The sequence below is a fragment of the Manis pentadactyla genome, chromosome 3 (genome assembly GCF_030020395.1).
Source record: "Manis pentadactyla isolate mManPen7 chromosome 3, mManPen7.hap1, whole genome shotgun sequence".
NCBI lineage: Eukaryota > Metazoa > Chordata > Mammalia > Pholidota > Manidae > Manis > Manis pentadactyla.
The window spans coordinates 73,767,345-73,791,347 of NC_080021.1; the positions used below are offsets into that span (position 1 = coordinate 73,767,345).

Genomic DNA, 24,003 nt, shown 5'->3' on the forward strand with positions numbered 1-24,003 from the left:
CTGGAAGGGGACTTTCTGAAGCTCACATCCAAGCAGCAGGAAGGCAAGGTGGGAGGAGCCCACAGCAGGCATTTTGCCCAGCTGTCCTGAGCCTTGATGACCTGGTGAAGAAAATCATCAGGATGCAGCTGGCAGCAAAGGCCTTGTTCAGATGGGATTTGTGACAGCTGATGGCCACCAAATAAAGAGGAAAGAAGGCTGGACTGAAAGCTTGCAGAGAAGACCCATGGGACAGGGCATCATAGTGACCAGCCTCAGTCTCCTATTCTGTATATTGAGTAAATGAATCATTGAGGTCCTCTTCCACTCCACAATTTGATCTTGCAGAGCAATAACACATTGAACTAAACTTATATCATTTAACTTTCACTCCCTAAAATAATCTTGTACTATTTATCATTTAGAGAAAGGGGTCATAGGGAACATTTTAACAATATGATTATTTAGCAGAAGATATACTTAAGTGTTGAAGTTTGTGTGTAGATGTGTGTGTGCCAACATGAATAAGTCAAGTGCTGATATCTCTGTCATCAGCAACAGCTGCCATATTTGCAGGCACAAGGTGTTAGGAGAATATAACTAACACTTTTCAGTGTTTGAAATCACTTCCTGGGATATTGTTTAATAAGGAGTTGGCAGATATCTGTCTCTGTCTCTGTCTCTGTCTTCTCTCTCTCTCTCTCTCTCTCTCTCTCTCTCACACACACACACACACACGCACTGAAGAGCCTGGGAGGAATGTACCGTGAAATCTAATTATAAAAGAACTTTATGATATCTCTTATTACTTTTTTTTCTTAGAGAAACAGATTCTCAAATAATTTAAAATACTCATTCCACTCTAATTGATACTGGTTCTGGAAGAAAAGCAGATGAAGAGAAACACAGAACCAAATTTTACTGAAAGAAAATAATAGAAAAGGAAGGATCATATGCATTCCACTTATGTGTTCTGCCCCACTTTCCTAAGCACCAATGTTTATTACATATTTGTTGAACTGAATAAAAAGAAAATGATGACACTACTAATCAATTCAGAAGACAAATTGCTGCCAAATGAAATAGTTGAAGAGCTATGACCATAGAAGAATTAATTTATTTTTGTAGCAGAACAGTGAAGATCAAGCAATACATTAGATTGGCTCTTGAATTTTAAACTCAATTTCCAGAGCAGGAAAGTTAAAATATATTCTGCAGAATTATGGGAAACACAGAGGATCTTGCATTATAGATTTATATTTTTCTTCCTAAGAAGAAAGGCAGAAAGATGAGGTAGAAATTCTCATTTCACAGACTGGATGAATAATTCCTCACAGTATTGAAAGATATATGTATTTTTTTCTGTAATGTATTGTAATTAAAGTAAATGAAAACATTATTCCTCAAAAATCATGCCAACTAGTTTGAAGTGTATGGCAGAGATTGCTAAGCATTTTTACCACACATTTCCCTTTTGTATTAAGAAATGAAGCCCTTAATTTTTAGACAGGCACAAGGCCAAGAATAAAGACTATGCTTCCCAGCTTTCCTTGCATCTATATTTGGGGTGGGCCCAGTTTTGGCTAATGGGGTATAAATGGAAACAGTTTGTGCAATTTCTGAGACATGTCCTTAAATAGCACCCTTCTCTGTCTGTTTTCTTCCTTTTTGGCTGGAATACAAAAGCAATGGCTGGAACTTTGGCAGCCACCTTGAGTTATGTTATGATCTTGAGAATAGCAGGACACTTAATGAAGCAACAATAGAGAGTGAGTCTGGGCTCCATCTCTAGGGAACTCAAATCTAGCTCTTTACTATCTCCAGAACTTTGAAATATGAAAGGATATAGGCCTCTGTCTTATTTAAGCCACCGTTAGATTCCTTGTTTTTGTCACTTGTAGATAGACCTGTTCCTAAATAATATAGACTGACAAGGTTGTCCCCCAAAGCAAGTTCTATGACCAGATATATCATTGGTTTCTTTAAACTCTTTTAAAAAACTTAGCTCTGGAGAGGAAAGGAAAAGCAGGTCCTAAATTTAAAATAGATCATTGTTTTTAGTCACTCAAAGAAGAACAACTCTGACTTAAGGATTGACATGTCCAAATTCAAATTAGGTAGACTTTCAATTTTAGAGCCTTCTTTCCTTCATTTTCCTTCCTCCTTTTCTTTCTTTTCTTTTCTCCTTTCCTTCCTTTTTACCTTCTTTCTTTTTCTTCTTTGTATATAAATTAACTCTCAAGTTCAAGCCAAAGCATATTTTGGATTTTTTTGAATATTTTGTTTTTAAAATGTTTATCATTTAACATGATCTCTGTGCCTTTTGAATGCCTGCAAGTCTAAGGAAGGTGATTCATTTTTACCTATCATCACATTTTTCCACACTTCAGTATTTAAGAAACTTTTTCCACCTTCTAGAAATGGCATTTTTTCTTCACCCTCAATAAAGAAATTAAATTTTATCAAGATGAAAAAATAGATGTTACAAATTGTGAATTTTTGTAGAAATCTGATTTTTGAGGGTTCTTTATTAAGAAATACATTCTCCTAATACTTATCCTTTCTGCATTGCACACTGTGCAGTTACATAAGCAGTAATATTCTTTATCAGTTCTACTTTTGGACATAACATTCTTAAGTTGTGGGCCTATTGATCACAAATATTTTAACAGGATTTATAGACACTTGCACAAATTTCCTATCCAGCAAAGGTTTTAGATGACTCTTAAAGGGGGAGGACATAAGAAGAAAAAGATATTCAAGTTTTCAAGATCAATTATTTGTATTTTTTACCACTTAATTCACTTTTACCTTGAAAGGAACTACTTAACTACCTTGGGCCAAAATGTCAAGTTAGAACATCTGAATTCTAATCAACTATAAAAGTTCCCCAAGTTACATACTAAAGTAACTCAGAAGTAATAAGTCAGACTCCATAGTGAGTCCGTACTTTAGGATACTATATATTCTATATATGTATGTCTAAAATGAAGATCTGTTTATTCTTGACAAGATTCCTTGCTGATTTGCAACGGTTGCAAAGAGCATTTTCGGTTTTTATCTGCTTTTCAATTTAACAGTCTTGATGGTTTTCCTCAGCTTTGCAATGCACATTTTAACTGATTCTAATGAAGACAAACTCTTCTCAATCATGAGTGTCCCATTCATTGAGACAGATGGCAGCCTTGTTACATTTGTTAGCTCCAGCTCCTTGAAGCTGGCCACTTCCCTTATTTAGGTCTACAGAAAATAGTGGGACTTATTTTTCTAAAAGAAAAAAGAAAGAAGTCAGTGTCTTTCTAGGCAAGACATCAAGTTATCTTCAAAACAAATGAGCAAATAGCCCTTCAGATTTGGAGTGGTATGGACATATGGACACAACCCTCACATTACATGGCAGGTAAAATGCTAAGATACTTGGGAATGGACTAGCTTAGTGCTTTTCCCAAGAGATGTTTGAGATTTCTCTGATGTAGACTGTTTCACGGGCAAGACATATTCTGTTTCTGGGAATTCTCTAAACCCTGCATCCTGTAACTCCCCTGCTTGACTTCCGCTGTTTTGAAACATGACTGGAAGCTGAAATAAATAGAAGGTAAGTGGAAAAACATCCCAGCTGACTATGGCTCCACACAATGTCAGCAGAAGACTTAAGAAAAGGTAGGTCATCTATGAAAGACAGAAGACGAGCTGGGGCAGGGTTGGCCAAGATTTACAAGACACAATGGTTCAAAGAGGAACAAAAAAAACATTGGATTTAAGTTCCCCTTGTACACTCCAGTCAGCACTAGTGGCTAATGTGCAGTGGATGTCCGATCTTCAGCTTTCCCAGGGTTACTTCTCAGAAAACTACTTGACCCTGGAGCTACACTATCTATTAGGATGCTGAGATTCTGGAAACAGGATGCTGAGATTCTGGAAACTGGTACAGGCTAAGAGATGCATTCATCTTCCCTCACTCTGACCAGCCACACACTTGCATATAGAAGAGCCAAGATTTGGCAAGAACGGAGATAGAGTTCACTTTTGTTGAAAACCTTTCTGTATGAGGCACAGGGCAGAGTAGATTCCCTAAAACAGGAGGCAGAAGCTGCCAGAGCTGGAAATGCTCACTCCTAAGGAGCAGGAGTGGTGATGGTACTGCGCTGGAGTTACCCAAGTCACAGGGTGACTGCTGAGTGTGACTGCACAGTGCTGTGCTTCTTTCCATCCCTCTGTCATAAGTAGGCAGAGCCTCTAAAGAGAAGCCAGGGAGAGGAGAGGCAGGGAGAAGACAGTGGGAAGGAAATGAGTTGGAGGTGTATCTCACTTGTTTCTGATGTGGGTCAAATTTTGTGGAACTTTAAAATTATCATGATGGATTACTGGGGTTGGGGATTGAAACCGTTATAACTTATTTAAATGAAAGATTAAAAACTTAAACATTCCATATTAAGTAGTTGCCTATATTGAATATCATAGAAAAATCACTAATGTAAGGATTTCCTCCTCAAATTTGTTACCCTCAGTTAAAAAAGATCTAGGACTCTGCAGTGCATCTCAGAAGCATGTATAAATTTATATGAAGGTAAAACAGTAACAAAAATTAGTATGGTACTATTTTGTGAAATGTTAACTTCTTCTTTGTACATGGGGAAGTAATGAAATGGCAGTTTTGAATATTTAAATACTACTTTTATTCTGCCTTACTGATTTTCTAGGTTTTGTATATTCTATTAGCTTTCTCCAATAATACTAATATGTATTAATCTTGGAATTTGAATATGAGTTTTTCTTTTTTTAGAAATGCAATTTTTAGTCTGCATTATTTCTAATTGCTGAAACATGGGCAAGTTTTCCAAGCTACTTTTTAGGAAACTTAGAAGAGGTTGGTGTTTCTGTGGTCTTTTCACAGCTTTTGGGTGTACAGCAAGAGCTCCAGACAGGGTCCAACTCATTGTTCAGACATTACAGTGATAGCTGTTATTATCACTGCGGAGTGCTTCACAGTTTACAGAGTATTCTCTACATTGTCATCTGATCTTCATTTTACCCTGGGAGGTACAGATTGCAGTTCTACTCTAGATGAGGAAATTCCCAGGGTCGAGATGTCCAACACTGTCCAAGGCCACAGTGATGGATGGACCTGAAACCCAAGTTCCTTTTGCCCTGTAGGATCTCCTTGCTTTGTCCTCTGTCTACATGCAGAACTCTGGACAAATCCACCAGTTCCCCTAGGCTTCAGCCCCTTCAGCTGTGCAAAGGTGGCTTGGGTTTTACTATCTCCCAGGTCCCTGTTAGCTCCTCTTCCTTTTGAATTTGAGCTTAGTCAGCAGATGAAAGTGATGGGATCCAGTGGGTGTCAGTTGACTGAGGGGGCATAAGGTGAGTCAAACAGGCCTCCAGAGAGACCACAGTGCTTGTCATCAAGTGGGAGGAAGCAAAGCAGACTTTGCTGCATAAGTTCTGATTCTTAGCAGACTCATAAAACACATGAACTCCAAAAAAGAAGAAAAAAGGAACCTCTACACACATACAAAAATCTGCATAAAGTTCTAGATGGTTTATAGACTGACTTCTTAAAGATGTATGGGCCAACTTAACAACTACCTGTACACACTTTTACAGGAGGCCTCAACTTGGTTGGTATATAAAGTTTGCAAAACTTATTTTGATATGCGAAATAGTCATTGAAAGACATGAACAGAAAAAGCTGAGATGTGTTTTCAAAACAATCCTTTTTTCCATGGAAAATTATGTTTCCCATGTCATTTTCTTGTTTTTTGGTATGGAGTGGGAGAAAGAGAAGTTGATGTAGAACAAATACAAATACTGTTTTTAGAAATATTTATAGAGATTTGCACCCTGTTTTAATGCTCCTTTTGAATTTCTTAACAACGTTCCTTGTTGCAGATTTATGGTTGTGATTTCTGTCCCAGAAGCCCACAAGCTGTATGTTTAGGTGATACATACACTGTATGTATCACCAGTGTCAGGACTGGGATAAAGAGTAGAAAATATGAAACTCAGAGATACCATCTTCCCTCCAAAGGGCAAAAGTATTCTGCTAATCATTTCACTCTTTCATATGCCCTTGATATATATTTTTCAGAACACACAGAAAGAACAAGATAATATGCACGAATCTGAAAATTTAGATTGACAATATTATTCTGGATTTTGGAAAGTCAAGAACAAAGGAGGACTCCATGTTTTATCTTGCAGGGTTGGAAATATGATCTCTACTTGGCCTGAAGGCCAGATCTACTGTTGTACCCATTTCTCAGCTGTCACAGCATCTAAGTTCATGTCTAATAACCCCAGGTAATGTCTGCCAATGCAAAATCCATCAAGCCTAGGATAACAGCAGCACTCAGCAATACTGACTTAACACCTCAGTGATATAAACCGATGTTTCTCTCAGCATTGACTGTAGCAGGTTTTCATGGAAATTTTCATTTTGCATGCTTCACATTAGATATTATTAAAAAATTAAAAACCAATTTTTTAACAATTTATAAGTATTCATATAAGAAGAGGTGATTAAAAAAATACCCACCCCAGCACCTACAACTCATCTAGTGAACAATACTAATAATATGTAGGCTGTGACTGAAGACTTCCGGGATTCATGGGAAAGCAGGGGGGTGTAGTCCTTCCTCTGGAAAACAGTGAGACGCATTGATGTAGGGAGGTGCTGTCTGCGGTGTTTGCCTCCTACGTCAAGTTCAGCAGCCATATTTCAGAGTCGATGTTATTACTTATTTCGACCTAAAACAGAAAATATGAATTGCTTTAAAAAATACAAAATTGAAAACTAAATTTCCTTTCCATTCATCCAAGCTTTCGAAAATGCAAAATAGCTTTTGGGTGTGCCTTGTACTGTCTTAATAGGTGACTGTGGCAACAGGAAAACTAGAAACCTGGGCTTCCTGGCTCTCATATGAGGGCATGGTGATCAGGTACACAGATCAGAGTATAGGCTTGGTATCCTGGGAGAGACGTGTCAACCATGCAGCAGTTGGGGAATAATGTGAAAAGATTGCCTTTGATTGCCTTGGGATAAAGGTGACAGGGTATATCTCCAAACTACTAAGTACATCCTTAGCCTATTCTTCCTACAGCATTCTGTTGGTTGACTGTTCAAGAATCATCCTAGTCTGGTTTTCTCACCACCTAGCCATCAGTCTATGTCTCTTAACTTATATTCCATTCTGAAATGATTCATTTCATGTACCAACTTGGCTAGACCATAGTACCAAGATATTTGGTCAAACACCAATCCAAATGTTACTGTGAAGGTATTTTTTATGTTTGATTAACAGTTAAATCAATAGACAGTAGACTGAAACAGATTATCCTACATAATGTGGATGGGCCTTACTTAATCAGTTGAAGGCCTTAAGAGCATAGATTGAGGCCCCTGGGAAGAAGCAACTTTGCCTCCAGACTGCCTTCAGACTCGAGACTGTCACATAACCTCCTCCCTGGGTCTCCAGTCTGCCAGCTTCCCCTGCAGATTTCAGACTTGCTGACCCCCATAATTACATGAGCCAATTTCTTAATTTCTCTCTCTTTCTCCACACATACATCCTATTGGCTTTGTTTCTTCAGAATTCACACTCCCATCTCCAGTCACTCCTGTCTCCACATGTTTGACAAAGACTCTGTGCATTCCTTATTCTATACGAGGCTTTTGGAAGGTGAGAGTTCTGGCTCATGTATCTTCATACAATACCATCCTCAACACAGTGTCTGCCACATAGTTGGCACTTAAATGTTTGTGAATCGTTTTGCTGTCATTGTTTCTTTCATGAGAAAAATTTTAGCTGATCCAAATCCTATTCATCATTGAGGTTCAGTTGAAATTTCCTCTCCTCTGTGAAGACTTCTGCTTCTACCTCAGCCACACCACTGTCTAATCCTATCTGTAGTAGCTCTGATGGTACCAGCTGTGCCCCGTGGAGCTGGATGGCATTCATCTTTGCAACTAACTGTGCTCTGATTATTTCACTCAGGTATGTTTTCTCCCTTTGACTAAATTGTTAGCATCATACCAGCAGCATCTCAACATGTGTTGCACTTACTCCGTATCTCCAACTAGCAATTCTCTTCCATTAACTTAGTTCAGTGACTGTCTCTATGACTCGGGATGGATTTTCCATTTGTACCACCTGGCAACCCCTCCTCCGCCTGTGAATCCTGCTCCCTCCTGCACCCCTCAGGGGATGGAGGCCTTTAGTTCTCCCTGTCTTCCTCTTGTGTTTTCTCCACTCTTCTACTTCTTTACATTTTGAGAGACATGACCCATGTGTCTGCCCCTTTTACTCCTCTGTAGTTTAACAGGGACTTAAACTGAAAAGACAAAGGGATGAAATCGTGATGTGAAATTTTTATAGTTCTATACAACATTTTAGGTAGAAGGAAGATTCAATATCCTGAAGTTCATTTGTCCATCCAACAGGCAAGCCTCTTCTAGAATGGGGATAAAGCAGTAGAGGAAGGTGCTTTTCTTTGTAGTGGTAGCAACAGTGGGGGTTTGGAGGAATTTCTAGATTGCCACCACATTTACTGTAATGTCAGCTCTGCTTCTAGCTTATATGTTCTAGTTTTGGGCTTTAACCACATGCATTGGTAAAGCAGTGAAGCAGGCTGAGCCTGCTCCCGTGATGTCAGGTTCTGGAAATGCTACTTCAGATATTGGGAAATCTGTCTGTGAGGAGTTTTCAAAGTAGACAATGAAGCAACTTTGAGAAGAGGCATTGAAAGGGAAGTCTATTGGCAACTCTACCTTAAGTTTTATTAGCAGGTTGATTTTTACAACTCAAACATACACAGAAGTAGAAAGAATGGTTTTAGGAATCCCTATGTGCTCACCACCCAGTTCAACTAAAATAAAAACTATGCTAGGGAAGCTTCACCTATCCACCACAATTTCTTTTCTTGGCTAGAGTACTTAAAAGCAAATCCTAGACATTATGCAAGTCATTCATCAACTCTTCTCTATGCACCTCTAACTTAGTGACTTTTAACCAGGGGACATTTACCAGTCAGCATCACAATTCGGCAGGGTGGGAGTGCTACTGGCATTTAGTGAGTAGAGCCCAAAGATGCTGCTAATTAATATCCCACATACATAGGACAGCCTTCACTACAAAGAATTATCTGGCCCAGAGTTAATAGCACTGAGGATGAGAAACCTTACTCAACTGATAAGAATTTCTTTTTATTAACCTATTCACTAGCATATTTCTCAAAATAGACAAGCATTTCTTAACATCATTTACTATTCAGTCCATATTCACATTTCCCCAGTTGTCTGAAACATCTCATTACAGATGACATGTTGAAATCAGAATCTAAGTGCAATAGACACACTGTATTGACTAGCACATCTCTTAATCTCTTAATCAGTAACTGTCCCCCTACTCTTTTACAGTTTTTCCCTATACTATCTTCTGCATTCTGGATTTGGCTGATTGCTTTCTTGTGGTGAGATCTAATTAATTCTGAATATTCTTGTATTTTTCTGTACTTTCTGCCCAAGATCAGGCTTGATTTTGTGGCATGATATTTCATAGGTGGAGCTGTGTCTTTCTATTGCATCATATCAGGAGACACATAATCTGCAAGTGTCACTCCTTCAATGATGCTGTGATTGATCAATGAGTCTGGGTAGAACAGTCTGAGTTTTGAGATCCTTAAGATTATATCTCTTTTTTAACTGATAAAATTTTTTATTTCACTTCTGAGTTTTTATACGTTTCCTGATTATTCTGTGTCAGGTGGAAACTAGAACTGTTTAAAAGGCATAACACAAATCTAGTACATTAACAACTGAGGATTGTTCTGTTTTTTTCCATATTATTTTCACAACCACGGGTGTGCTTGTGAGGGAGTGTAACCATCACAGAAGAATCGTAAGGCAGAATACTGGTAAGGAAAAACAAAGCAAGAGGAGCTACCAGATGCACAGACAGGCTCGCTGCACATCCATTACTGCCTTTACAAGTGCCTAAGATTAACTGCACCTTTTTTTTTCCAGTTAGAAAGGAGACAGTTTTTTTTTTTTTGGTTTGTTTTAAATCACTGCATGAATGTCTCTTTTCTTATTTCAGCAGATGGACACTATATACAGCTTGGTGGAATGCTACAGGTAGAGAGGGGTAGGCTGGGCTGCTCTTGACTTTCCCCATGCAACCTCCCTGCATCAGAGGGTCTGTTTTAACCACATCTGCAAACTTGGCTGGATGAGTACATGTGGGAGATCTGGTGATAGGTAGTAACAATCCTATTTTATTCCTATTATTTTTTGCAAATATTTGTAGATGGAAGAATGAAATCAAGTAATATGATGGTATTTCAAAGTTGTCCTCTGATAGGCTTCTCATTACTTCTTCTGTTGCTTGTCTAAGTCTCTCTGCACCACTTGTGTCTGTGTGTTTGTGTATGTGTGCACCTTCATCTGAGTATTATATAATTTTTCCTTTGTTTTTTTCTTCTGATAGCCTGTCATAACATGGGGTTATAAATATTTTTTGATGTGAATATAAAATGAAAAAATATGTATTTAACATAAAATTTGGTTGATTTTCATGGCCTTTAATTTTAAAATCAGGAGGATATTTTCTCTTGGAAAAATAAAATTATTTTTACTAACGTTGATTACTTTGGGGGGCAGATGCTCTGTGTCTCCACACCACTGGATATATCTCTTTCTTTGTCATGGATAGCAATGTCAGGTAGTGAGAAAATCCTGAGAGTTCTGGGAAAAACAGGAACTGATGGCTTCTCTGGAGGGCACCTTTCAGAGCTTCCTCATTTTGGAAAAGGCTTTACATACTTCAGGAGGCAGTATGAGAACCGGGCTCCACAGGTTCTGGGGCAATGAGTGAGGTCACAGGTCAAAAGAGAAGGTCTCTGTGTCCCCTGAGGCATAGTGCACGTGTCATGGCAGACCCTCTTGCATGATGCTGGCCACACTGACAGCAGCATCAGTCCTTCCTAGCAAGGACAGTAACGCGTGAAGTGACTAGGATAGTGACGAGCCTGAACTGTGTGAGGCACATGAACACAGCCATTTCATTGCTAAATGGTCAACTGGCTACACATTAGAGTGTGTTCTTACCTAGTCCCTCAAATGGTATAATCATTTCCTATGATGGATCAAAAACTTACTAACATCAGTGACAAGGGGAGAGCGCTCCAAAGCCAGGGAGGGCAATCAGCCCTAAGAGCTGCCCCTTTTGTGCTAAGTAAGGCAGGCAGGTAGGGGAGCCTGGTTCTCTTTTGGGGCAGCTAAGAGGTGCTGAGTGTACTGCTGCTGGAGTGTTCTACACTCTCAAGACAGCCCAGGGGAATTAATGCCTCTGTAAGTGCCCCCCACTTCCAGGGACTGATAGAAGCCCGCAGGCAGCAGAGCTCTGCACTTTACAGCGGGAAAATGAGCAGCAATGTCTATGAGCAGATTGCAGACACCTTGCTCTGCGTACCACAGGGGGACACACAGCATAGATGGATAAATGGGAAAGTGTGGAAGCCAGTCACGGACAAATGAAAACAGGGTAAAGAGAGAGTTATCATTCCATTAGTCTTTAGCTGCTTGGTCAGAAATGGAGGAGGACAGGGTTCATGCAGGTTGTAGACTCCAGGTCCCTCCAGCTTCAGTTGACTAATACATTGCTGGTGGTTCCTGCTTTTTAAACCATGGTTTGAAAGCACATCATTTTCACCATTCTCCCTTCCCCACCTCCTACACACACACACATGCACACACGTATGATTTGACCTCCTAATTTGTTCTTAATCTTGGCAATGTAAATGCAAAATGGCCTGGGCCCAATTCACAGGGAGACTGATACAAAAGCTGTTCTTAAGAAAGAGCAGATGGATGGGGCCACCTCAGGCCCTATCCAGCAGCCTGGCATCGGAGCTAGAATTCCTCTGAGCCTGGCCTCTGGGAGGCAGAGGACTGGCTGTGGGAGGACAGGCTGACTGCAGTGCCAGCCGGGAATGGGGTTAGCCTCCTCTGTCTTCTAGAACTTAGTTCCAACAGCAGACACTCAATCAGCAACAGCCACATGGCATGTAAAAATTTTTGTGAAGTAAAATTAGCTTGTAGCAAAGGCAGTCAAATCAAGATATCAAAGAAAAGTCAAGTTCTCATTTGAAAATCTTGGAAAAAGATTGTCTGAAAGTGGTGGGGAAGCTTTTTTCATCAAGTCTTTCTTAACTGCCGCCCCAGGGCAACTTCCTCACGGAAACCGCTAACATCGTCGATCTGTCCACCTGGACTGTGGAGCTCAGTTCTGAAATTCCACTGCTGTCCTGCTTTGATTAACTGCCTTGCTCTAGTTATTTTTATGTGAAGAATTACTGCTACATGGAGCTTCATTTTCCCACCCTCTAGTAGCTAACCATTTTGATGATTTTGACAAATTTTAAAGTAATTTAGTCGCTCACTATGACGGTCCCTGAAAGCATACCCCTTTCATCGCTGTGTGGGTGCATGCTGTTTGTCCCCTGAGAGGTAAATCTGCTTTGGTTTGCCCTCTCCCCTTGGTGGTACTGCTGCCACCACGATCAGCCACTGTGGTCGTGTCCTCTTCAAAGTCATCACTGATCTAATAACAAGAGCCTACCTTTTTCCCCTTGTGAAAGGTGGTACCAGTGTGCGTAGCAGCAATGAAGGACATCCTGGCGGAGATCCAGGTGGTACTTACGTTGGGAGTTACAACCCCCTCTCTGGCGACTGTGGCAAGACGATGGCCCTCAGCACAGGCTGCTCCTGACCCGTGTGTCACATATACCCCAGCCAGACTCAGACAACAACCACTGGAAACATCTCTATAGCTTTATGCATAAAGAGGGGTGGATGTTGTTTAGATGGCAAAGCAATGTCTGCTGAGGATCTCAGGGCATCCCACCCGCACCCATCAAAAGCCATCCTGCTTGGCTTAACATCTGTTCCCTCAGGTTGGCTCAGTTTATGTGGAACTATGGTGAACATCAGGTTGGATAATCACAAACTTCAGCTTCATCTATTGTAGAATGGCTGACAAATCAGCTTCCATTCAGGGGACACCCATTTTCTTCTGCTGCTTTTGATAAACTAGTCCTTGTTTTTCCAAAGTCAGCTCTCAGCTCAACCCACCCCTTACCACCAACCCCAAATGAAAAGTAATGGTTCCCTCTTCTGCAAAAAAATTACCTTGGGGATATTGTTCTCTATCTACTTATTTCAATATAGGTTTCCTCTCCTAGATTATTGACTGCTGGAGGAGAAAGCTCAAGTATTACTCATCTTTATATCTCCAGCACTCAAAACAGAGCTTAGTGTGTACATGGTAAGTAATCAATAAATAATTGCAAATGGAAGGGAATCAATTTAATCAGTAGGTTTTGATAGTTTGATATCATTACTTTAAAAAAACACAAAGCATGAAAGATCAAATCTATACGTGAACCACCCCCCATCACATCACCCCCAACACACACACTCACAAACAATTTGACTGTGGCCACCAGAAAGGTACATGTTATGGTTACAAGCAATGACACACTCGAACACAAGAATGGAGGCTTCCTGTACAAATCTTCAGTGTTTCCTGTGCAGGGACTGTCTAGTAGTAACCCAGCCAGAGTTGAAGGCTACCTTCCACATGTATATGCCTGGGTAAGAATATGCTAAGGATTCTCCTGATCCTCTTAATAAAGTGGCTTCCTCATAAAAGCTAGTTTGTATTCCATACAGATTAAAGAGAATTAATGAAAGCAAAAACCAGCATTCACTCCCCTCTCTAAGACTGATATAGAAAATTGGCTTTTTCTCCAACCTGTTGCTGGATGGTAATGTGTCATCCCTGAGCTGGGTGCAACAGAAGCCCCTATAAAGGTCTCATTAAAGGAAATCAAACAGGTGGATTCCTGCCCACTAGATAAATTTAGCAGTACCTGCACACTGGCGGGGAGTGCACATACTGAGCCTGTAAATTGTTTCATGCATGACAATTTTAATTCAGGTTTAGTTTGATCTTTCAGATTCCTGCTACCTTCCTGGCTGAAAGGCTTTTTCATGTTTCTCTAACGTAGTAATATGCATAACCTGTCCAAGTAGCCACTTGGTCTATTGCTCCCTGCAGCCTGTAGTTCATGCTACATTCAGCTAAAAAGAGGTAAAAGGTCAGCAGTGAACAGGATAGTTGAGAAAACTCTTTGAGAAAGGAGTGGAGTTATCAGAGCCTTTTAGGTTTTCTTACAAGGATGTTTCACATGTTCCTGATAAATTGAGATGGAAGGGACATTAAGGAGCATAGATGGAAGTCACTTGCCTCTGGGCCAGGCCAGAGAATAGTCTTTGAGATATGTGGATACCCAGGTGTCATTCAAGAAAGGAGATTCCATTGTCAACATCAACCAGTTACAGTTTTTAATAACTTTCCTTAACAGAAAGATCTTTCTTACATCTAACATTTTGCACATTTTGCACTTTCTCTGCTGGATTTTTTTTCACTGTGAAGAGGAAAGAAATCATTCACCACCTTATTACATAACACACACACACACTTAAGACCCCCTTGTCACCACTAGGCATTGTTTCAGCTGTTTTCTCATTTCCAAAGCCCTGATCATCTTGACTATTGTCATAATCCCTGCCAAGTTCCCCAAATCCACAAACACCAACTTTTGGAGTGCACACAGCACCAAGAGTAGTGAGGTGGTGACTGCTTAGTTCTGGAGTGCTATGGAGGGTGAATGTTTTCCCAAACTGGATTTGCTTTAAGAAACCAACATTTATTTAAACATCTATCATGCAGCAGGCAGAGAGTGCTGCTATGTATAACCTGTGAGCTTTGTTTCCTTTAGATCATTCTGCCAGGATAAAATTAATCTGGGGAGGCAGAGGAGCCAGAGCAGGCTTCTCAGGGCTTCAGTCCCCAAAGAGGCTGGGTGGGGCTTGGAGGTCTGGGTAGGGGCCACTGCAGATGGAGGTTTTCATATGTGTTTCTTACACCAGTGACTATTTTCCATGATTTCCTCTACCCCCGTGGAATTACAGCACGTTGGGCTGAAAGACTAGGAAGGTCATCTGAGCAAATCCACAATGTCAGGCATGGTGACACTTCATCAGCCAGGAAAGATCGCAGTCCCACCACTTACTAGTAGGACTTCGGGAAAGTGGTCTAACTTTGATGACCCTATTTCCTTCGTTATGCAGTGGGACAATGAATTTGTACGTTACAATGTTTTCCCGAGGATCAAGTGAGATAATATGTACAAAGTGCTTAGCACATGGTAGCTATTATTTTATACCATTGCCTATTTGCTACTTAGAGTTTCCTGAGAAGGGAGTTATGGTTTCCCTTTTCTTATTTTTTAATATTTTATCAGGCTGTTGACCATGATTCTTCCTTATACTCAACCCAAATCTGTCCAGTTTTAGGTTTGTTTTTTTTTTGTAGTTGTTGACTTCCTTCCATATCCTCTAGGGACTCTTAGTCAAATCATAGGCCACTTTACATAGGCAACCTGCCCTCCCTCCTCCGCCTACTAACCCATATTGCAGGTGAGAGAACCACGTCATAGATCAAGGGATTTTCCTGAGACCACACATGTAGAGCCTGGAGTCTAACTTAGTTTTCTCCCCTTTTCCCCCTGCTATGCTACCCCAAGACACATATTTAATCTCTCTTTGTAGACTTAATACTCCCCCACCCTTTTTTCCAATTTGACAATCAACTACTGATAAGAAAAATAAAATAAAAATGTCATTTTAGAAACACAAACCATGTTGCCTACTTCAAATCCTTTTTGGAATGAATAATAATGAGGGTGATGTCAGGTTACATGTGAAAGGTGTGTTTTAAATATGAGTGGAAAATTAAACCAATGATTAGTAGTAACAGGTTCACATTATTTCATATTTGGTTAGTTTTGACCATGTTAGAAGGATTAATATTTTCCACCTCATCACACCTTTACTTACAGGTTAACAGGCTTTAACTCAACATGATCCTGGTGGTAGGAGTGTGCATCAAGTCCACCTATGAAATCAACTGAAAATATAACATCGCCCAATATGAATAAATGTGTAAATAAAAGCACACGCAATATCAGGTGTTTCAAAAAACATTAACAAAAATATGTCTCCCACAAAATGGAAAAATGTGTATTTAATACAAAGGGTTGCTGAAAATATTATCAATGTTCAAAAATATGGGGAAATTTTAAGAAACACATAAAGAACTTGGTATCTTAGGGACTGAAAAAATCACAGTTGTTATTGGATATGGTGAAAAATGAAGCAACATTAAATAACATTAGATTTTAAATAACGTGTTTGTCCTTAAACATACAGGGTAGAATGTTTTGCCATGTTTCAAAAGCTATACCTTCTTGTCTTGTTGCCAGAATCAATTATTTTTCTTAAGAATATTTATTGCATCATTAGAAAGACTTTGAGAAGTCACATAATTTATATCCATACCTTCTGTCTTCAAGCCATTCCTAACATATAGGTGTCTGCCTTTTACAAAGAAGCTTTCATCTCTGGTAGGATGGTACATGTCTCAGACTCTGTAGGGACTCACTATTATTGGTAATACTCGTTCTACTTTCTTTCTGTTTTGATCACAGCCTCCAACTTTATTTTCCAATCCTAATAATCCCAGCTAATTTTATAATCTTTGTTCATTTCTTCTGTCCTTTTTTTTTTGGGTAGTCCACTAAAAGCATTAACTACTTTATACCAAGCTTTACATTATAGCATGCCAATAATAGGGACATAGCCCTCTAGGGACACTGAACTCTGTGTGTGTGTGTGTGTGTGTACGTACACAGTAAGTGAATATTGTATCATATGCTCAATTCAAGATTTACAGATGTGATTTAGAGATGAATTAGCCCAGAATTCTATTGAAGACTTGACCTACTCTAGGTGCAACCACTTGTCAATCTCTGACCTGCTCTATCCTTTTACCTACATAGGAGAAAAATGAGATTAGGCTGGGTCAATCAGAGCTTCATCAGATCACCGTAAGAACATGAGCTATGAAGTCCTGTGGGGCACACAACAGCCAGTTGGCAAGGAACCATTTCCAGGAAATCTCCCAGGAGACCAGAGGGGCCTGAAGCCCAGCCTTTTTCTACCAGGTCACACAAATAACCTGAGCACTACTTTAAGGAGAGGAGCAGTGAGAGAGGAGTGTTAATTTGGGATACTGAAAAGATTTTTCCAGAGGAAATGAGCAGTGCCTAAAGGAACCATGTAATGGCCAGATTGGACTAAAAATACATCAGATTAGATATGTAATCAAGAATTGGCTTCTTCAACCTGCTGACCAATGGGTGGGAATTTATAAGGAAGACCACATTGATTAAAATTTGAATGAGCATATCACTTACAGGACACTTCTGGAAATTAAAACGGGTGTTAAAAATAAACAAAATTATAAATGTATACATTTGTGAATAAAATGATTCAATTGGGAAATTATATTTGAAGTAAAATTATTTATTTAAATAAAGATAACTATTTTATGTCCATTTCTTTTAACCTGGTACTATTATTTTATCTCCATTCAGGGCATCTTTACTTTTGCCAAAAAATTTTGCAAGGCAAAAAACATAAATGGTATATAGTTATGATTCTTTTCACCAAATATAAATGCTGCAAAATTTTGAGGCCTTTTCACCAATCAATTTCTTTTCATTCTGGTGCAGAATACAAATTTACCCAGTTATAAACAGGAGCTCTGTCAAGACAGTCTTTTCTCAAGTTGAGATATTTCAAAAGGAAATTATAAAATTGAAACATAAAATCTTGTATAATATTTGAACTCTCATTATTGAATTTGTCCTCTCCTCTTGCTTTTGTGAGCATGAATTTCAATGTTCTCCTTTTCATAAGCTTTCCATTATTGCCATTTACTAAAAGCTTCAAAAGATGATTTTTGTGGTGTCTTGCTGAATGATTTGATTTAAATTTTTCAACTGATCTTGAATGCAGTGCGACTAAAATGTAGAAGACACATTTATAAAAATGCTCACAACCACTATAGGAAACTTAGATTAATTTACAAAATGGTTCTTTAAAAGCTGAAATGTTCTTAACTCTGATTGATGAAAAGAAGCAAAAAAGAGAAAATGTATTTTGTCATCCTGAAGTTCTTTCTGCTTGTTTTCAACATCAATCTCATTACAAAAATATTCTCAGGGAAATGCAAATAAAAACCACAATGAGGTACTACTTTATGCCCACTAAGGTAGCTAGAATAAAAAATCAGATAATAACAAATGTTGGTGAGGATGTGGAGAAATTGCAGTTCTCATCTACTGTTGTTGGGACTATAAAATGGTGCAGCCACTTATATGATCCAACAATTCTACTTTTAGGCATACGCCCAAGAGAAATGAAAACATGTCTACCCAAAAATTATTTGTGTATAAATGTTTATAACAGCATTACTCATAATATTCAAAAGATGGGAAGAACATTCTAGTTTATTTACCCTAGTGTGTGTGGTATGTGTGTGTATACATATACATAAATATATATATATATATAAATTCTAAAAACTAGAGTTTCTATTTGCATTGGTATAACACTGCAGCTTTATTGGCAGGCAATTATAAATTACTTGTGCACTTGAATTCCAAATACATTTTTGCTTCACAAATTTCCTAGTTTAATAAGAATGTTATGCTTTTAAAAAAAATCTCTAATACTGTGCTCCACCAAAATTTGTGTTTGTTATAACAACAAAAAAATAATTTTATCTTTAATATTTACTTCTTAGCTGAATCACCCATTATATAAGGTAATATCAGAAGGTTTAGCTTGGACAAGATGAGTATTTAAAGCTTTATTTTGATTCCATGATGGATTTAAAACACAAAACCATATTTGAAAATACATTAATTTGTTTTCTGCTGAAAGCATTTGATGCATTGATAAAACATTGATATTTTAGCTCTTTGGTAAATTTGATTTCCACTATGGGAGGCAGACCCTCACCTATACTTCCAGTGCCCTCCGCTGATCCTGTTGGCCAACCCAGCCATGTTCTGATGCACTGATGTGCTGGTAGGAGCTGAAGCTTCCAGCACTTTTCCCATATCCACTTGACCTTGGAAGGAGTTAGCCATCTCTGCCACCCCTGTCCAAGCATCTGCCTTTTAAACCATTGATTGACAGTGCATACTGTTTTGAAAGGAAGGCGCTTACATTGCATCCTTAAAGGCTTGGGGAGAAGAGGGTGGTGTTGGTTTCCTTACAGATCTCAATGCCTGTTAAGAGAAGATGCTACTCATAGCCCTCACATCTCACACACCTTGAGGAAACTATGACAGAAGCTTAAAGCACTGCCTGTTCACTGACCCTAGATTATTCTAGTACAACTATTCATAATACATCACACTTGAAATCTTAAAAAATCTAAGATAAAGTCTAAGCTAGATAGGATGCCAGGACAACTTGTGTAAACAGGGACCATTTCAATCAAACTAGGACTTGCAGTCACCCAGGGGATGGTCCCATAAATGAGCTATGCTTTCTCTCTATATCACAATTCTAGTGTGATGCAAATTTTGCAAACCTTTAAAAATAAAAATGACATATTGGTAAAACTTAAATTAATAAGCTTACAGAACTAGACAAGAAAGCAACAAAATAACTTTTAAAGAGGAATCATTGAAAAGTAGGGCATTAATCTGAAAACCAGGATCCTTTATGGATGGAACACAAGGTGACTCTTTGGCAGCAGAAGGCTACAAGTTCACAAGGTGATGATGTTTCCATATAAAGAGTAGTTTTTTATGCATATACCAGTGTTTCTCATTTGCCAGAGTGGGAAGATAGTTCAAGTAAGGTGGTAAAGTAAAGCACAAATGGAATTTGAAAGATTCTGAGAGCTTTTCCCCCCCTAAATGTCAATTGCTTTAAAAAAGTGAATTTTTTTTTGAAGATGACTTAATAAAAAACTTGAAAACAACTCAGTAGGAAAGACCTTCAGTTTTATGTTTGCAGAAAGGTGGTCATAGCACACTCTTAAGAAAGGAAAGCAACTATGTATTCTAAAATTCGCTTTCTTGAGAAACATGACAAGAGAAGATGCTGAATTAAGGAATTTCTCCAATAGAAATGAGATTCAATGAAACATGGGATGTAGAAGAGGCATGGATAGATTTTTAGAGGTATTAGGAAGGGGATAAGAAAGGAAATATCCATGAAATCTGTAGTTTTACAGTGAGAACACCATGTAAGGGTCTTTGGCAGAAGAGCAGCCATGGAAGAGACGGAAAGCAGAAGCATGGGTGGGACATTGAGGGAACATCTTGCTGGGTGACCTGTAGAACAATTGAGTTGAGTTCTGCATCCTCTGGTTTTTAAAGTCGTGAAATGTAGAACAAAAAATTAGCACAATTAAGAGTTGGCATCAACTGTCCAGAAAAAGCCAGTTATGTAAACCATTGCTCTCTTTGCCTACTCTCGGAAACGGAGGAGTTACTATGAGATCCCACCAGGAGAGCCTGCAGGCAGGAAACCCCCTTGTCTGTAGTCCTTGCAAACATATTTCCTGTGCCAATTTCTAAAAGCACAGTCAAGAAACTTCTTGGAAGGAATTACATTACTTGTAACCGAACATCTTTGTGGTTACTCACTGTAGCCCTGGAGATTCCCTGACAAACGTTCTCACCCACCTGAAGGAATTACAAAGCTTCTCTAGATGTAAAGCAACATCTTACTGTACCAATAGACTTGTTTCCCACTTGTAAAAGCTACACAACTAATTGCAACTTTTCTATTTGACTACAGGAAACTTTTGGTTATAAATGAAGTTTTCAGTAAGTAATTTAGTTCTACTGACTCAATTCCTCACTCAGAACTGAAAACCTGATTGACTTTATACCCCTGAAACAACATATGCCATTTTTAGTTATCATTCAAACTATCATTTATGTCCCAGGTTTAATTACATTCACCAAATAATTAACCAGCATGTAGGTGTTTTGTTCCTGATGCAGTTACATTGCATGCTGAGAAACATCCAGCCCCGGTAATGCTGCCTTTAGCTCAGAGGAAGGAAGGGACTCAGGAAGTGGGGGATCGATACACATATTTGGTTTGAACTTGCTTCCTAGCCTGTCATGGTTCCTGCTGTGTAGTTACTGGGCTGGTCTAATAAGCATTTGTTGTATAGGTTGCCAGCAATAATGTCTTAGGGAAGCATAGCTCAGGCCTTAGAGAACTCGAGTATGAGGCTGTTAGATGGTGATTTACTTGTTCTGTGATAGGAATTCATAAGAGAAAAGCCAGGGTAGAGGCTTGACACCACCTGAATTCACAGAGAGGATTCTGCAGCACCCACAGATAAAGAGGGTTCTTAGGAGAGACCAGCTATTGCAGAGGCAGCTGGAAACTAAATTCGGCCTTTGTTTCTAAGGAACGAATCACTGCATCACTGATCTGCTGTCTCCTGTCCAGAGAATCTGAGCTTTCAAAGGATATATAACCTGTTGTGCCAAACTGCAAGCCACGGTCAGGATGCTCACGGCACCCCATGTGGCTGAAGGCGGCTGTGATGGCTGTGCTGGGCACAGTGAACTTGACAGTCGGTGCTCTAAAATGCTGTTGATGCCCAGTAGGAGATGCTGAGACCATGCCCCTGCCTGCCCAAAATAACTCTATGAACCTTAAGGGTGCATCAGGCAGGTAGATGATACCCAAGTACAAGCTTTATGGCTATTTATTGTTGTTCTCTTTATGATGCAGGAAGTTGAAAATCTTTTCCTTCGTTCAAAGCATATGCAACAAAAGAAGGAAAGCATATGAGACCAACGAGATGTTTAAGGATAGCTCAATTGTTGCTAATGGCAATTTGGTTTGGAAAACACTGAGAGCTGTCTCGGGGAGAGTCTGGAGGGTCTGTCTGGGACTCCCAGCCCATCCCGGTACTGGGAAGGGAGAGGGGAGGCAATGAGAGCCCAGTAGTCTTCACCTGGGGAATGCAAGTGTACTTGCAGACTTCCCAAATGGGGTGTAGGCAAGCACAGTTAAAGGCAGTCAGTTCCAAGAGCCTTAATTCAAAAATTTGTATGTCCTGACAAAGCACCATGGCCCTTCTGGTTCTCAGTTCCCTCATCTTCTTCCATGAATGTGTTCCTTTCACTTAAAAAAATCTTTTTATTAAGGTATTATTAATATACACTCTTATGAAGGTTTCACATGAAAAACAATGTGGTTACTATGTTCACCCATATTATCGATTCTCCCCAACACCCCATTGAAGTCACTGTCCATCAGTATACTAAGATGCCAGAGTCACTACTTGTCTTCTCTGTGCTACACTGTCTTCCCCATGACCTGACGCACACACCATGTGTACTAATCATAATACCCTCAATCCCCTTCTCCCTCCCTCCTCACCCTCCCCTTTGGTGACCACTAGTCCCTTCTTGGAGTTTGTGAGTCTGCTACTGTTTTGTTCCTTTAGTTTTGCTTTGTTATACTCCACAAATGAGGGAAATCATTTGGTACTTGTCTTTCTCTGCCTGGCATATTTCACTGAGCATAATATCCTCCAGCTCCATCCACATTGTTGCAAATGGTAGGATTTGTTTCTTTCTTATGGCTGAATAATATTCCATTGTGTGTATGTACCACATCTTCTTTATCCATTCATCTACTGATGGACACTTAGGTTGCTTCTATATCTTGGCTATTGTAAATGGTGCTGCAATAAACATAGGGGTACATATGTCTTTTTGAATCTGAGAACTTGTATTCTTTGGGTAAATTCCTATAAATTCCTGGGTCTAATGTGTTTCTATTTTTAGTTTTTTGAGGAACCTCCATATTGCTTTCCACAATGGTTGAACTAGTTTACATTCCCACCAGCAGTGTAGGAGAGTTCCCCGTGTTCTTTCCACTCTTCAGTGAAAGGCATTTATCTCATCCATCTGGAATCCTATCTTGGTGCACTACCCTGGGCAGTGAGGCAGGGGAACATCCTCCAGGGAACTAAACAAAATGGCAGGTTTAATTTCCTAAGATGGTAAAATAACAGCCACCAATGACAAGGTGGTTTCCAATTTTTGCCTTCCAAAATAATTGAAGGAGAACCTAACTGATTCATTAGATCTAATACTTTAAACATAATTTTTGGTGCCAAGTCACTATGTACTTTTTAACATATATCTCAGCCATTTTACTTACAATCTCACTCCTCTCCTTTCCTGTTCCCTGCTGTTTCGCTCTTTTGTATTTACCACTATTTACCATGCTACACTATTTTACTTTAAAAGACCTTTTTTGTTGTCTGATGCCTTCACTACATTTAAACTTTATGAGACAAGAATTTTTGACTGATTTTGTCAGATTTTGTTCATTGCTATATACCTAGCATCTAGAACAGTGCTTGCTACAAGATAGGCTCTCAAAAATATTTGGGGAAGAAAGGAATTAAAATAATTGACATTTCTATAACTTATTTTCTTATATTCTTTCTGTGAGCAAGGTTTCTATAAATATAACGCTACTGCCAAGTATTAAAAGTACCCAAGGTAGCCTATCTCAACCTAGCAATAACTAATATTTATCCATAAATATAGGAACTAATTGAAAAAAAAGTTCTATCCATTTCATTAAGAGGTACCTTCTAGTACATGTTTAAGTTTTCCCTTGGACGTGGTTATAATTACAATTCTTCGTTATCAGTATGATTGAGTAAAAAGGAATATATTCATCAGTATATGTAATATATTTATATTAGTCCAATCATGTTGGTAGCCAATAATTGTAATTATAACCCCATCTGAAGACAACCTTTAATGCTTAAAATCTGGTTACAGAAAACAACTAAATTTTATTCATAGGGATAAATCTAAAACATTTTGCAAATCCTCTACACTGAACACTACAGAATATATTGAGAGATGTTAAAGATGTCTTAAGCAAATGGAGGAATATAATGCAGTCATGGATTGTGAAACTCAATATTATAAAAATATCATTTGATCTGAAGAACAATTAATCTATGGATTTAT

The 24,003-nt window shown here is 39.0% G+C and overlaps 1 protein-coding gene across 1 annotated transcript in view; it reads right to left on the reverse strand.

The window, feature by feature from the left end:
• Positions 1-3,886: 3,886 nt before the first annotated feature.
• Positions 3,887-24,003, reverse strand: part of NKAIN3 (sodium/potassium transporting ATPase interacting 3) — a 617,710-nt gene continuing 597,593 nt past the window's right edge. The window contains exon 6 of the mRNA XM_036907519.2: positions 3,887-6,729. Coding sequence (XP_036763414.1) covers positions 6,716-6,729 — 14 coding nt within the window. The 3' untranslated portion in view covers positions 3,887-6,715. The remainder of the gene's footprint in view (positions 6,730-24,003) is intronic.